This window comes from Anastrepha ludens, chromosome 3 (genome assembly GCF_028408465.1).
Source record: "Anastrepha ludens isolate Willacy chromosome 3, idAnaLude1.1, whole genome shotgun sequence".
NCBI classification, from domain to species: Eukaryota; Metazoa; Arthropoda; class Insecta; order Diptera; family Tephritidae; genus Anastrepha; species Anastrepha ludens.
Window position 1 is genome coordinate 29691308 of NC_071499.1, and position 13526 is coordinate 29704833.

General features: G+C 38.5%; 1 protein-coding gene across 5 annotated transcripts in view; it reads left to right on the forward strand.

Annotated features, from left to right (window-relative positions):
• The window catches only part of LOC128857285 (uncharacterized), a 206783-nt gene that overhangs the window by 119260 nt on the left and 73997 nt on the right, over positions 1 to 13526 (forward strand). For all 5 annotated transcript variants that reach the window (XM_054092977.1, XM_054092979.1, XM_054092980.1 and 2 more), the window contains exon 3: positions 2706 to 4241. In XM_054092977.1, the coding sequence (XP_053948952.1) occupies positions 3362 to 4241 (880 nt within the window). In that variant the 5' untranslated portion in view covers positions 2706 to 3361. The remainder of the gene's footprint in view (positions 1 to 2705; positions 4242 to 13526) is intronic.

The window sequence follows — 13526 nt, forward strand, 5'->3', positions numbered from 1 at the left end:
TCAACAGATATTTGGTTTACCCTCTTTTACAAAAAGGTCAATACGTTCGCAATTTTGTTAATTTTTAAGAAAATTTCTTTTAAATCATTCCTATTTCTTGAGAGAATAGCGATGTCATCTGCGTAAGCACATATTTGGGTTGTTTTAGTTATCAAGGTACCACCTTTGTTGACTTCCCTTACGACAAAGAAGTACAACGGCAAATTGAATATAACCTGGTTCAATAGAGAACGACTCCGTGAGCTTACTTTGAATGAACACCTTTGATTGTGTATTTGGGAGCGTTGCGTTAAGAAGCCTTATTAGTTTGGTTGGTATTCGAAGAATAAGCAGTATGTGCTGGACTCTATCTCTTGAACCACTGTCGAAGACTTGTTTGAAATCAACGAACAGGCAGTGAACATCTAGCCCGTATTCATAGTCATTTTCAAACATTTCGCTAAGAACAAAACATTGGTCGATTGTAGACTTGCCTCTACGAAATCCGCATTGGTAGTTATCAATGTTATCACGTTAAAATGAATATATTATAAGTATTTTTGAACGCTTCATCTCGTTCTCATATTTGGTTGTCATAAAAATGTTTGCTTCATGTTTTTTGTGGAAAATCGATCGCTATGATTGACATCTAAAACTGAACACTTAAAAATTCTGGATAACAAAATTGTAACATGCATGTGAATTCATTTTATATAATTCAACTTTATTGATTTTATAGCCTGTATTTAGAACATAAGTTTATGATCATTGAAAAATTGACTAAAAATAAAGTATTTAATTTAATTAAATTTATATAATTTTATTTCATCTATTTGGATATTTTATTTGTGCCTATTCTTATTATTTATTCCTATTCTTCGAAATATTATTATGCATACCTGCTTATACTCGATATCTGAAACTGAGTATTCGCTTCTAGCTTCCAACAGTGCATGTGGTAATTCGGCAGCTTCAATTAAGGGATTATGTTTGACGAACAAATACAATAGCTCTGGACAATTCGCCAACTGTAGGTATGCAGTTTTAATAAATAATATGCGGTTTTAATAAATCAAAAAGGCAAATTGAATTGGATTAGAAAACATGTTTAAAAACATTACTTTAATAGGGTCTGCTTACTATTCAAAGATTAATTTTAATGAGCTTTTTGTAGCCCATTATCCTCTGTTTCGCTTTCTTAATTTTCAACCGCTTGTTGAGATTGCATATGCGGAAGAAAATCTACATTTGAAAAAAAACCGTTTCACATCTTCTGGAAGTTCAACCTCCACGTAAAAATGTAAACATACCAATACATACAAACAAAGCATATCATTTTGACGTAATAAATCACCTATAATAAATCCACCTTGGCTAGAGATGTTCGGGATATCACACGTTTAGTAGCTATGAATAAATCGAGTAGCCATGCTGTAATTAAACACAGTCTTCACTTGGACGTTACTACCTGTCGTGTGCAACGAATTTTGAGAGCGAATTCTAGTCTAGAATATGTAAAACGATATGGCATAATAAAAACAGGTCAGATTAACATTTGCAGAAAGGTACCAATTTTTGGAACATTGTTATTGTTGTTGAAGTGGTTGAGTATTTCGGTTGAAATAATCCTAGCTAGCGACTAGAGCCGTTTTACTACCACTATTATCGTGTCTTGTTCTTTTGTTTTCTTGTGTGAATCAGAGCCTTAACGTGAAATCCTAGTATAGCAGCAAACTTTCTATCTCTATGACTAAGATTTCATTAATTTGCTTTAAGAAAGGCTTACCGAAGAAGAGAAGCTAGACCAGGGCATCCGCCTTACAGCTTCTACAGATGGGATTGAAAGGAAGTTTAAGTCTGGCTGCGTGAATCCCTATTTTCCAGTAACCTCTCAGGGTTGCAGCGATACGTGATATGCTTGGGTGAGACCATGTTGTACGTTGGCCATGTCAGAGTAATTTGAAGCCAATGATCACGCAATTCCAGTTCCTCTTACACTGTAAAATTAGTTTGGATGAACTGGAATTTCAATCTGAGGTTTTGATAACTGCTTGACTGTCTAAAAAGTTAACTAGCCTTACATTAATTTCTTTTTAGTGTTTTTGTGATTTGTATGTTTCTGTGGGTGCTAATAGTTCCACCTAGAACGCGCTGGCATAGTCAGAAAGTCGAACTGACTTGGATAATTTGAGCTGCTCCGAATAGCGGCCAGCTGCCGTACCATAATTCATCTTAGAACCGTCAGTGCAGAGAGGAGAGAATGGCTTGTAATATCGAAGGGGGTTCTGTCATGGTGTGGGCCGCCATTAGTGTCAAAGGCAAAACGCCAATACGTTTCATATCCACCAAAATGAGTACATATATAGAACTTCTAGACGAAGTGCTTATTCCTTATTTTCATCAAGAGAATCTTCACTTGCAAAGCAGCACAGTGGAAAAATGGCGTGAAGACTGGTTTGGCTTAAAATAGGAGCAATGTTTTCACAAATCCACAAAACCCTGAGTAGTGGAAAAAATACTTTTCTGTCAATTATAATTACTGTGAATAAGAAATCTTGTACCATTTTTGGATACCACATAATAAGCGACTATGTTTTACTAAAAAATTTCGCTTTTAAAATAATACCATTGGTTTCGAATCAAATACCTTTTATAAGTTCGAAAGAAAATACTTTTTCTAAATTATCTCTATTAATAGTTCGCCTTTTTCATTTATTTATTTGCAGCTACCGCCGTAGACTATCATACAGAACTAACAAATATTTCCAATCAAAAAGAATATCTGCTGAAATGCCAACACAAAGTGACGCATCCAAATGGGTTTTAGGATCGGTGAGAATAACAGCAGAAGAACTGATTGCCAACAAAAGCATCGAACGCGGTTGAAGTGGTGGTTATGATTATACAAAACGTAAAAATCTATAAGCTATAGGAAATTTTAAGGCAAAAAACACAATGCAAACTTTGTAACTAACTAAGGAATGGTTCGAAAATAAATATCACAAAGAGCGTAAAGGAAGCAAAAACGGAGGTACTTAGGCCAACCATTTACTAATTGCCGTTTATTAACAATTCAACAACAAGCAGAGAGCTAAAGAACATCTTCCGTTTGTAACCGCTAAAGCGCATCCTACGTCTATGGAAATCCAATTGAGAAGACGTCGGCCACCACTGCAACAACAACAACCATACCGACTGTCACGCACGCAGTCGCCATATTACCACAACCAACAGCACTACAAAGAATCTCAACAACAACAACAAGAACAACAGCAAGTACAACAACGAAAACAAAAACAAAAACGCCAGTGGCAACCACACCCACAGCCGCAACAACAGCAACCACAGAGTACAACAACACGCTGTAGTTGTAGTAGTTATAATGATGAAATTAGTTATATGCCTTTTATTTTTCGGACTATTCGCCATTCAGACGGTCGGCCATATGAACAGTGACCCAGCGCCAGGCCGCTCGCCAGGTCCACCCAACGCCAAACAAAACCAAGCAGCATTGCCACCCGTGGCGCTCAACGTGAGTACCGCAAATAATGTTGCGGCCAGCACAGCTACCTACCCCGCGCTCGCCCCTTCGATTGCGACTTCAATGGTGGCGGCGCAGAATCAGCGCCACAGCAAAAACAACAATGCTGAGCATTCTTTCGGGCACACGGCAGACCGCAATTACGGTAATAACAGTAACAATAACAAGGATGTGAGGCTAGCTGAAAGCAACATCAACATCAACAACAACAACAACGAACAACAATTAGTTTCCGGTATCGGAGAGTTAACCAACACGGACGAGATTAACATCAATTTAAACAAATTATCCTCAGGCAGTAGAGGCGGTGCTTCAGTGTCCGAGTCTGCAGCGACCCGCACCGCCGCTGATTACACATACGATAATGTGGCGCACGAGGTGACGGCAGCGCGGATTGTGCAAGGGGTGGAGCAATCGGGTGGAATAACAGAAAAATCTGTTACAGGCGCAGTAGTAGCTGCGGCAGCGCTAATTGCGCAAGAGGCGAAAACGAACACCCTCAGCAATACGAGAAGCTGTCGCGATGGATTCAGTGATTTCCTCAACGATGTGGTAGACGTGGAAGAAGAGGAGCAATCGGAGGCGAATGGCGAGGATATTAACGATGGGCGCACACGGAACGGGGCACATATTGGACATCATTTGTTTATAGATTTGCAACTGGAACATCAGGTCTTCGAAACGTCAACTGTCGGCATCAATTGCGGTCTGATGTATCAGGGTAAGTGACAGAGCGATTTTGGAGTGCTTTATTAGAATCACTGGCTTAGATAACACAGGTCAACAACGTTTTGTTCTAGGAAAGTGTGGGGTCATTCTCGAAGTAATTTTTTGCGTAGAGTCCGAATCCGGGGTTTAAATTGCTCTATCACGTCAGGATTTTGAAATATCCTAACCTAAAAGTGCAAAAAACGCTGTTTTTCCCCATTTTTGAGGTTATGTAGCTACGCAGATTTTGCTCTTCATAAAAAAGTAAACATAGTATAAGTCTTCCTCCTTTAAATGCCGTTGAGTTTGCTTAAATATCTTTATTTTTCACTGAGATATTGCATTTTGAAGTTTCCATGTTTGTGAATTTTTCGATATTCGTAAATCCACTGAGATAACATGAGACGTGATACGGTCGATTACATAGTCGCACAAAAAACAAACATGGAGACTTCAAAATCCGATATCTCAGTGAAAAATTAAGATATTTGAGCAAACTCAACGGCATTTAACAGAAAAAGACTTATAATTTAAAATACCATGTCTACTTTTTTATGAAGAGCAAAATCTTCGTAGCTACATAACCTCAAAAATGCGCCAAAACAGCGTTTTTTGCACTTTTAGGTTACGATATCTCAAAGCCCTGACGTATAGAGCAATTTAAACCCCGGATTCGGATTCTAGGCAAAAAATTACTTCGGAAACGACACTACACTTTTATAGAACATTCCAAACCCATTTTTTTGCAGACCTGTGTAATTTATTATAAAATGTTTTTTTCATAATATTGTAACAGGGGGTAAGAACAGAGTTTCCTTGCTTGGTTAGGAACTGTTGTTGTATTGAGAATCCATTGAAGAAATCTAAGAGTAATGGATGCAATATTTTGAGTTTTTGTTTTGCCAACAAAAAATCAAACTCAAAAATTAATTTCTAACTTTGAGCAAATAAATTAAAATCAAAAACTTATTATTATTGCTGAACAAACACTAAAAATCGTGAAATAAGTTTTCTTTTTGATCGAAGATCCCAGATAATGGGCATGCAGATGTATGACTTCTGCAAAAACTGTCCAAATAATGAAGAGGAAAAGAAGAGCTTTCATCTTCTGTGCCCTTGCCCTGCTCTATCCAGGCGTATTTTACAATAGTTAAACCAATTTTTCAATGAGTTGAAATATCTAAGTACTGCGGAAATTAGGGATCTTCTAAAATTTTTGAAAAGTTCGCACTGGTTGGAGGAGAGGCCAGATTCTCCAAAAGACAACTTCTCCACAGTGAGCTATGAGCCTGAGTGTGACCCTTAGCAGACAACTGCTGCAACCTAATCGAATCTAACCCAACTTTAAGTACAGATTTAGAGTTGGTTAAGTTACAGGCGGCATGCAATAGTTGAGGACATGCATATATGTATGTGGCTATAACTTCCCGAAACCATTATTTTTAAGTTTGCTCTTTTTCAAATAAGACATGGATGACTAGAACTTAACTCAAGAAATGAAGAGGTATGCAGTTATAGTCGTTATATGTGCAAAATAAACCGATTTAGAAACCTTTAATTTTCCTAAGAGCGCACGTTCATTCATGAATAAGATTCGCCGTGAATTGGTAGCATCAGGCGGCGATGCAGAATCTGTTGCAAAACGCAAAAAACACTAAGAACGTTCTGACATTGGCCGATCTGTAGAATTTATTCAACAAGTTCAAGCGATCATGGACGAGGACCCTTGAAAATAATGAGGGCCTTTTTGAGAGAGCTAAATGTTTCTGAGGGTCTTAACCGTCCAGTTGCCCATGAAGATCTCCGGTATAAATTCTGCGTTAGGCGCAGAAGACTGTTTATGTCGGAGCAAACAACAGAATAGCGAGTTATCTGATCAAAACCCATTCTAAACAAAATTAACCACGAAAAAAATGTTGTCCAAGCCCAAAGAACCAAACTCAGAAATGAGAGAAGGCTATGTTCTACAGTCCTACAGAGGTTTCTGTTGTCATGCACATGAAGTTTCCAGTTACTGTTCCGGTTTTAGGTTTTATTAGCAACAAAGGGCATGACACTTTTTTACACAAAGATTTCGAGAGAATTCTGCTGCATAGATTGCGATTGAGAGTACTGCGTCTCTGAACTGATGGGTGGCATCTTTCAGCAAGACTCTGCTCCTTTACACAAAGCGATGGCAACACAGGATTGGATGGCTGAAAATTTCCATAGCTACAAAACACCGAAATTATGGCCGCCTAACTCCCCCAACCTTTATCCTCTGAAATACTACGTAAAACGTTAGTTTTACTCTCAAATTGTTCTGAAATACCGTACGCACCCTGTATAGATCTCAAGAGCATGTGAGGAAGTTAGACCCCTGATAAAGCTCCATTGATAGCAGAGTTCATAAATACTTATCATTGATGAGTAAAATATCCCTCATTCAGCTGATAAAAACTCAACTCAATGCATTTTGTTTTGAGTTTTTCATTTCTGCTTAAAACCAAACAAGAGAGCATCAGTTATTTTTTGAAAGAGCGAAAAAATCATTTATTAACATTCCTCTTTCGACATTCTTTTAACATGCGCTCTTTGAAAGCATCAACCGAATTGAGTGTTCGCTAGCTTATTCTCTCCTCTCAGATTATTTAAAAATGATAAACTCTCTTCAACAAGCAATCATTTTGTATGCTCAGTGAGTTTTCTTTGAAAGCATCATTTTGTATCACTCTTTTATATTGAGGCATTTTCCTACTTGAATTTCTTTCGCCGTTTGTTTTTCTTAAAGCATTTTTGTGGCTAGTTTGCATTTGCAAGTGTTTCGCGTGCGTAAAAAGTGTAAAAAATGGGCAGATTTTCTAGCTGTTTATCAAATTGAATGAAAGTTTATTCAAAAGTACAGATTTTGACGAACCAAACGACGATCAGTCTTAAATAATATATTTAATCGACTTTCATTAAGTTCAATGAACCTCAACTTTAATGAATTTTCTTTTACTTTCTTTCTTTGAAATTTTTATTTTCATATAAGTTTTATTTATTATTTATATTTAAAAAAAATAAATGAAATAAACTTCACTATTCTCGCAAAGTATTACTTTCATTAAATAAAGCAGAAATTGGTTAGGGTATGCTCGTAATGCATATTTATAATTGAGCAATGCAAAAAGGGACAATATTGAATATCAACTTACTTATCATTGATAAATTCATATAAACTTGAGCTCAAATAAAGAGCGCATCATTTACAAAACTCGGGGGATGAAAACAAAGCGAATGCTCACAGAACGACTAGTACTCTTTGTATGCAAACAAATGAATAATAAAAGTGTTTGAGGAGTTTACGCAAAATAGATCCTCTCAATGATTTACTCAGAGAATATTTTGTATGAGCTTTATTGCTTTTGGTGATAGCTTGAAAGAGTAGGAGCGAATTTTGAGCGCTCTACGCACTCTGATTGATAGATGCGCTGTATTGGCGCTGTAAGTCATTTTAATAAAGCCAATGTGAAATACATCAAACCGACAGAGGTAAAGGAAATTTATGAACGAATGTTGAAAGTGGATAAGAACTTTTCGCCCTCTATTAGTACAGTAGTAAGATGGGTTGCTGGATTTAAACGTGGTCGTACAAGCCTTGAAGGCGGCCCACATCAAGTGGGTCCAAAAACAGCAACAACACCGGAAATTGTAGAAAAATACAGGAAAGAGAGTAACTGAAAGAGATTTAGCGCTAGAGAAGCCCTAGGCATCTCATTGGGCAGTGTGAGGAATTTTTGACTGAAGTCTTCGGGAAAAAGTGCCCAGTTTGCAAAAGAAAAAAAATTGTTTCTCATCAGAACAAGACTCTGTGTCATAAGAGCATTTTGACAATAACTAAAATTAATGAATTAAATAAAGTTCGAATTGTTGGAGCATCCATCGCCACCACCAGATTTGACCCCTAGTGACTTGCATCTGTTTCCGGACCACAACAAATGCCTGCGTGAAAACCTTTTTTCATCAAAGGATGAAGTCATAACAGCTGTGGAAGCGTATTCAGGGATGGGATTCATAAATGACCATCTCGTTAGAAGAAGTGTATTGGTTTACATCGAGAATATACTGAATAGCACAATGTATTCCAAAGATAAAATTGTGTTTTCGCTATCGAACCGCAAAACTTATGGAACAACCTAGAAACATTAATTAGAAAAATATATTTCAAATCAAAATTTCGATACATTTTTAAGTAGACCCAATGCAGGCAGAAATCATCGTTTCATTACCAAAGCATAATCACGGGCTGACGCAAGCATTGTGGGCAAGCAATGCAATGTTAAACAAACGTGAACCTCACAAAGCCGCTTTCATCTTGCTTGCCAACCCTGTCAGCCTAAATACGAGCGTGCATGCATTGAAATTGTTCACATTCCTGTCAAGTGTTGAATTCGCCTGTAACAATAACTGATTTGCTGAACAAAATTGCCGAAAGCAGTAGCTGAGGGATGCCGGAGGTTAATTGCTTCACTGGCGGATCAATGCCACCAACAGTTGCTTGTCGCTACATACTCGTACACATACAAGTTGACGGACCTGTCTATGCACAATAAAAGGGCATGCATAAATGTCCCTGCCACTTGTTGTCATCACTGCAATCGATGTCGAAGTCGATGTGGCATTTCCATTTTGTGCTGCTTTTACTGTTTGCCATGCACGTACATAAATAAATGTATTAGGGTGCTCCACAAAAATTATGTTTGAAAAACTAAATTTGGTCACAGCTGGTTAGGCTGATTCTATTCTTAATCATTTGCGAGCTATAACAATTGAAGAAATAATCTAAAGTTAAAGCCATCGTCCTTGATGACGTCATGAGCCAACTGACCCTACACAAAAAAGGCATCGTATGGAGTTTCACCAGACACTTTGAGGACCTGGACTTTGCCGATGATATCTGCCTACTCTTTCACAAACTCTCTGGCATGCAAGCGAAGGCGGACAGACTAGTCGCGCTGAGACGCACTGTGGGACGGGAGGTCAACATCACTAAGACCAAGGCTATGAGAGTTAGCACTGGCCTCGAAGCCGCAAGGGAGCAGAGGTAGCGGTCGACAAAAAAACACAGCAGATGCCGGCATCTCTTGGGACGGTGCAAAAACCGTATACGATGAAACAGTCTTGTCGAGGCCCTATGCTCCCGAGAGGAGTGAACAAGGGAAAAGCAAAATATTTTTAGTAACGAAAGTTTCCTGCATAATAATGCGGTGGTTGCTAAATATTTATATTTCTGACCAACAAGGGAAAAATGAACAACATTGAGTATGGTTTTTATTGTTTTTTTTTCAAAATATTCAACCAAAGAAAAAATACGCTTTTGCATTCGTATAAGCTAATTTTCGAATCAATTTAAACAGTCGAGTTTCTAGAGCAGCTTTGAGCTGTGTGGAATTCAACGCAAACACCCCTTTCTATCACAAGGCGGTCAAGGAAAATCTTATTTAAGCTTATCATACCAATGTCCAAAGATGCCTGAATGTCACGCTATGTGGCATGAAGATCTCATTCAAACCATTGGAAATATCAAATGGTGTCTGACAACACTAGAAATGCCTAGAGTTGGAAATGTAAATGACAACCCTCGTAATATTATAATAAAAAATGTCTTGATGATGTTCCACAAATGGAGGGGCCTACAATTTTAGGCTGCCTCCGTACGGCAGATTTTATGAAAAGCTTTTTCATTGCAGAAATACACTCGGAGGTTTGCCATGGCCTGCCAAGGGGCGACCGCTATTAGAAAAACACTTTTTCTTCAATTTTTTTATCAAATCTCATCTAATCTTACGTTGGAGAGAGGGGGGGTCTCGGCAAATATCACGCAATTTTTTTCTGATTGAAACAAAAAAAATTGTACATGCTTAAGATTTAATCTCAAGCGTAATCGTAGTATGATTAAGATCATTCACTAATTCGTTCAAAAGAAAATAATTTCATTCATACTTCGACGTTATACATTACTACTGTCAAACCACCATATTTGTTTTATACCAAATAGCTCAATTTAATCTCAATTTGCGGTACAGTGTAGCCCGTCGGTTGTTTTCGCGCCACTATTAGCCGAACGCCCTATCACTCAGGTTGACGTTTGACAATTCCGGACTTTAAAGAACATGACGGAAAATCATTTGCTTCATTTCTAATACGCGTACCGATTGAACCGCTGAATGCCTTCATCAGCACGCCTATTGATCTCTATTGCCCAAGTATACGTGATGATTTAGAGAAAATATGCTGCCGTACATGCGGTATTTACTTCGCATCTATCACAAGAGCTGCAGAGCACAGGCGAGCAGCTCACATTGCACCAGCTAAGCAAGCGCGTATGTTCCGCAAAGTGCGACCCTCACGGATTGTCACAAGACGAGCTAACGAGTTACTGTGCGCAAGCGTCAACGGCTTAGAGTGGATAGATTAGAACGAAGTTGAAGGAGCACATGATTTTACTGAAAATCATATGGACATGTTGGTCCCAATAGTCTCTCTTGAAACCGCGCATGATTCTCCATGGACTGAATTAGAGTAGATATTCTTTTTTTAATCGCAGTAGTTACGATTTAAGTCTTCTATTGTTAAATTTTTATTACACTTATAACTCTCAGCAATATTGATTACTAGTCTTAACTAGTCGTAAATAAAAGCAGGAAGCAACTTTTTTTTCTTTTTGCAATAACAATCAAACGCGTTTACATAAGAAACCCACATTTTGAAAAATCTCACGTGAGATTGGGGGATGGGGGAGGGAGTTGAATAAAATCTCACGACAACTCACTAGGGGGGAGGGAGGTTCAGAAATTTGAAAAAAACACCTCACGTACTTTATGGACGCCCCCTTACATCCCTTATTTCGCGCGCTGCAGGTTTGCTAACTCTTTCTTCCATGCTCTCTCTCTTTAAAGCCCACAACTTTTTCTTTCTTTTCTCTCTCAAAAGCTAGGAAGTATCGGCATTGAACCGCTTTTTACTTGACATGGCGTACATCACCTTGATAGGCTAAGATCGCGTTTTTCCTCTAATTTAATAATAATATAGTCCCAAACCGCCTTTTAAATTGCAGAAATGATATCGAAATGCCCGCCGAGCGTCGAGCGTTATTAGAAAAAAAACTTTAATTTTATGCCTCATATGTATTATGGGCCCCGAAATTGTCACGAACGATGTGGTGATCACCCACTAACCCTCTGTAAATTATTCATCGAACCTAAAAATGTGGAAGAAACTTAATTTCAAGCAGGAATCGAAAGAATATTTTCGATTTAGGCTCTTTCCTCAGATGCGAATGATATATTAGACCCTTCACGCAACATTTTATTATATTGTAATGAGGCCACAAAACATCATTAGATATAGTGCATTATCCCTAATTATTCATCCTTGGTATTAATATAAATGAAAGCACTTTCTGAGAATTTCGTCGCATATTTTAGATAGGATGAGGTTACAAGACTCAGCTCTCAAAAAATGTGAGGATGCAGAATGTAGAAGATTACGTAGATAACGGCTCCCACCAAGAGTATTTATGAGCTCCTCTCCAAATAGGCAGCATTGGAAGAAGGGGAAAATATGTACCGAAGCTTGCACCTATGTCTTCATTGACGGTTCCAAAATGGAATCGGGAGTCGGAGCAGGGGTTTTCTCTAAATCAGCCAAATTATCTATCTTCTTTAAACAGCCGAATACTGCTAGTGTTTTTCAAGCAGAAGTCTTTGCAATCGTGCAGGCATGCGAAATGCTTAGGGAACGTATGTAGGTGTGAGGGAGATATTAACATTTTCTCCGATAGTCAAGCCGGGACCAAGGCTCTGACGACGCCATGATGCAGAACAAAATTAGTAAACTCCTGTAAGGAGGAGATCAAATCTCCTGGGTGTGCAGGTAACATTTCTCTGATCTGGGATGAAGTTGTTAAAGGGGAACTGTGCAAATTATTTCTCAGGAAAGCGCAGAAAAGATGGAGCTCCATTTCTTCATTTGTTATCTCGAAAACCCTTTGGCCCCAGTGCAGTATACAAAGGACTCAGAAAGTCTTTTGTAGTCCATTCCATTCAATTTCCAAACTCGTAGCTGCGTTTATAGATCACTGGACGATCGGCACACACGCGGAAAAGCTAGGGTTACCATTTAACCCCCATTGCAGATGCTGAGAAGGAGACAGTTGAGCACTTTCTCCGTAAATGTCCGGTTTTGGCAGCTAGACGATTAAGGTCACTGGGTGGAGTCTGGGGCAGTACGCCAACCTAAATCCCATCAATCTTCTCCATTATATCAACAGTTCTGACTGGATGTAGATATACCTATGTTTGTTAGAGGTCTCATAATGGTATCAAAACGGCGCTTTAGTGCTACTTGAAGAGTACCAAACTGGCGCTTCAACCATTTCACCTACCTACCTAAACTCCTCCGCTTGGATTAAAAAATCTGCTGACTCGGAAGATAAACTATTTGGCTTGTCGTTGTTCGCCAGAAATATCTACATTCCGCACCGCGGTCTGCTTCATCACCTTGAGGTCTTTGGCCAGTGGCTTTTATTCTCAATCCTTTTCTGCAGATGCAGATGATTATAGAAAAGGAAGCTCTATTCTACGGCAAAAATACTTCGGCTATACTGCCGGATCTGTGGAAAACACGTCTCTGTTTCCAAAATTAATTCGGTCACAGGAAATAGCGAGCTCACAGTGAGATTCCATCACAAAGGCTAAAGTATACCCGCCAATAAAGAACATACACTCAGCGACTTTAACAAAGTGTGCCCTATGAGAATTCGAAGTAGATATTTGAAGTTCTCCTGAAATTTATTTTATTTATTATTTATTCTCTATGCAACTATCAGCAGCCACATGAAACGACTTCAAATATGTATGATTGCTACCGCAAAGCTTCTTGGGTACTCAAGAGGAGCGATAATGTTTTGCTTAGATTTGGCCATTCGAAGCAAAATTGTGAGAGTAACTTTGCCCGCTACGTCATAGGGTCTTGACTGCACAATTAAGTATACTCTTTTCGTACGTATTTTAACGATGGTTGTTCAAGCGGGCAACATAGGCAGGGATCGCGTTGATATTTTCTTGTATCACCAACACGTCATATCCCTTATTACGTCATCAAATCAACTGATTCCTTCAAATTCGCTGAGAGCCGATTAACAATACATCGTGCAAGAGATAGGCGGATATGGGCGATTTATGAAGTGTGGCTTTTGTTTGTCTAGTGAGAATTTTTCTATAAAACTTTAAACAGCCAAAAATTGTAATTGTCAAATGACTTAGGAAGTTAGAAA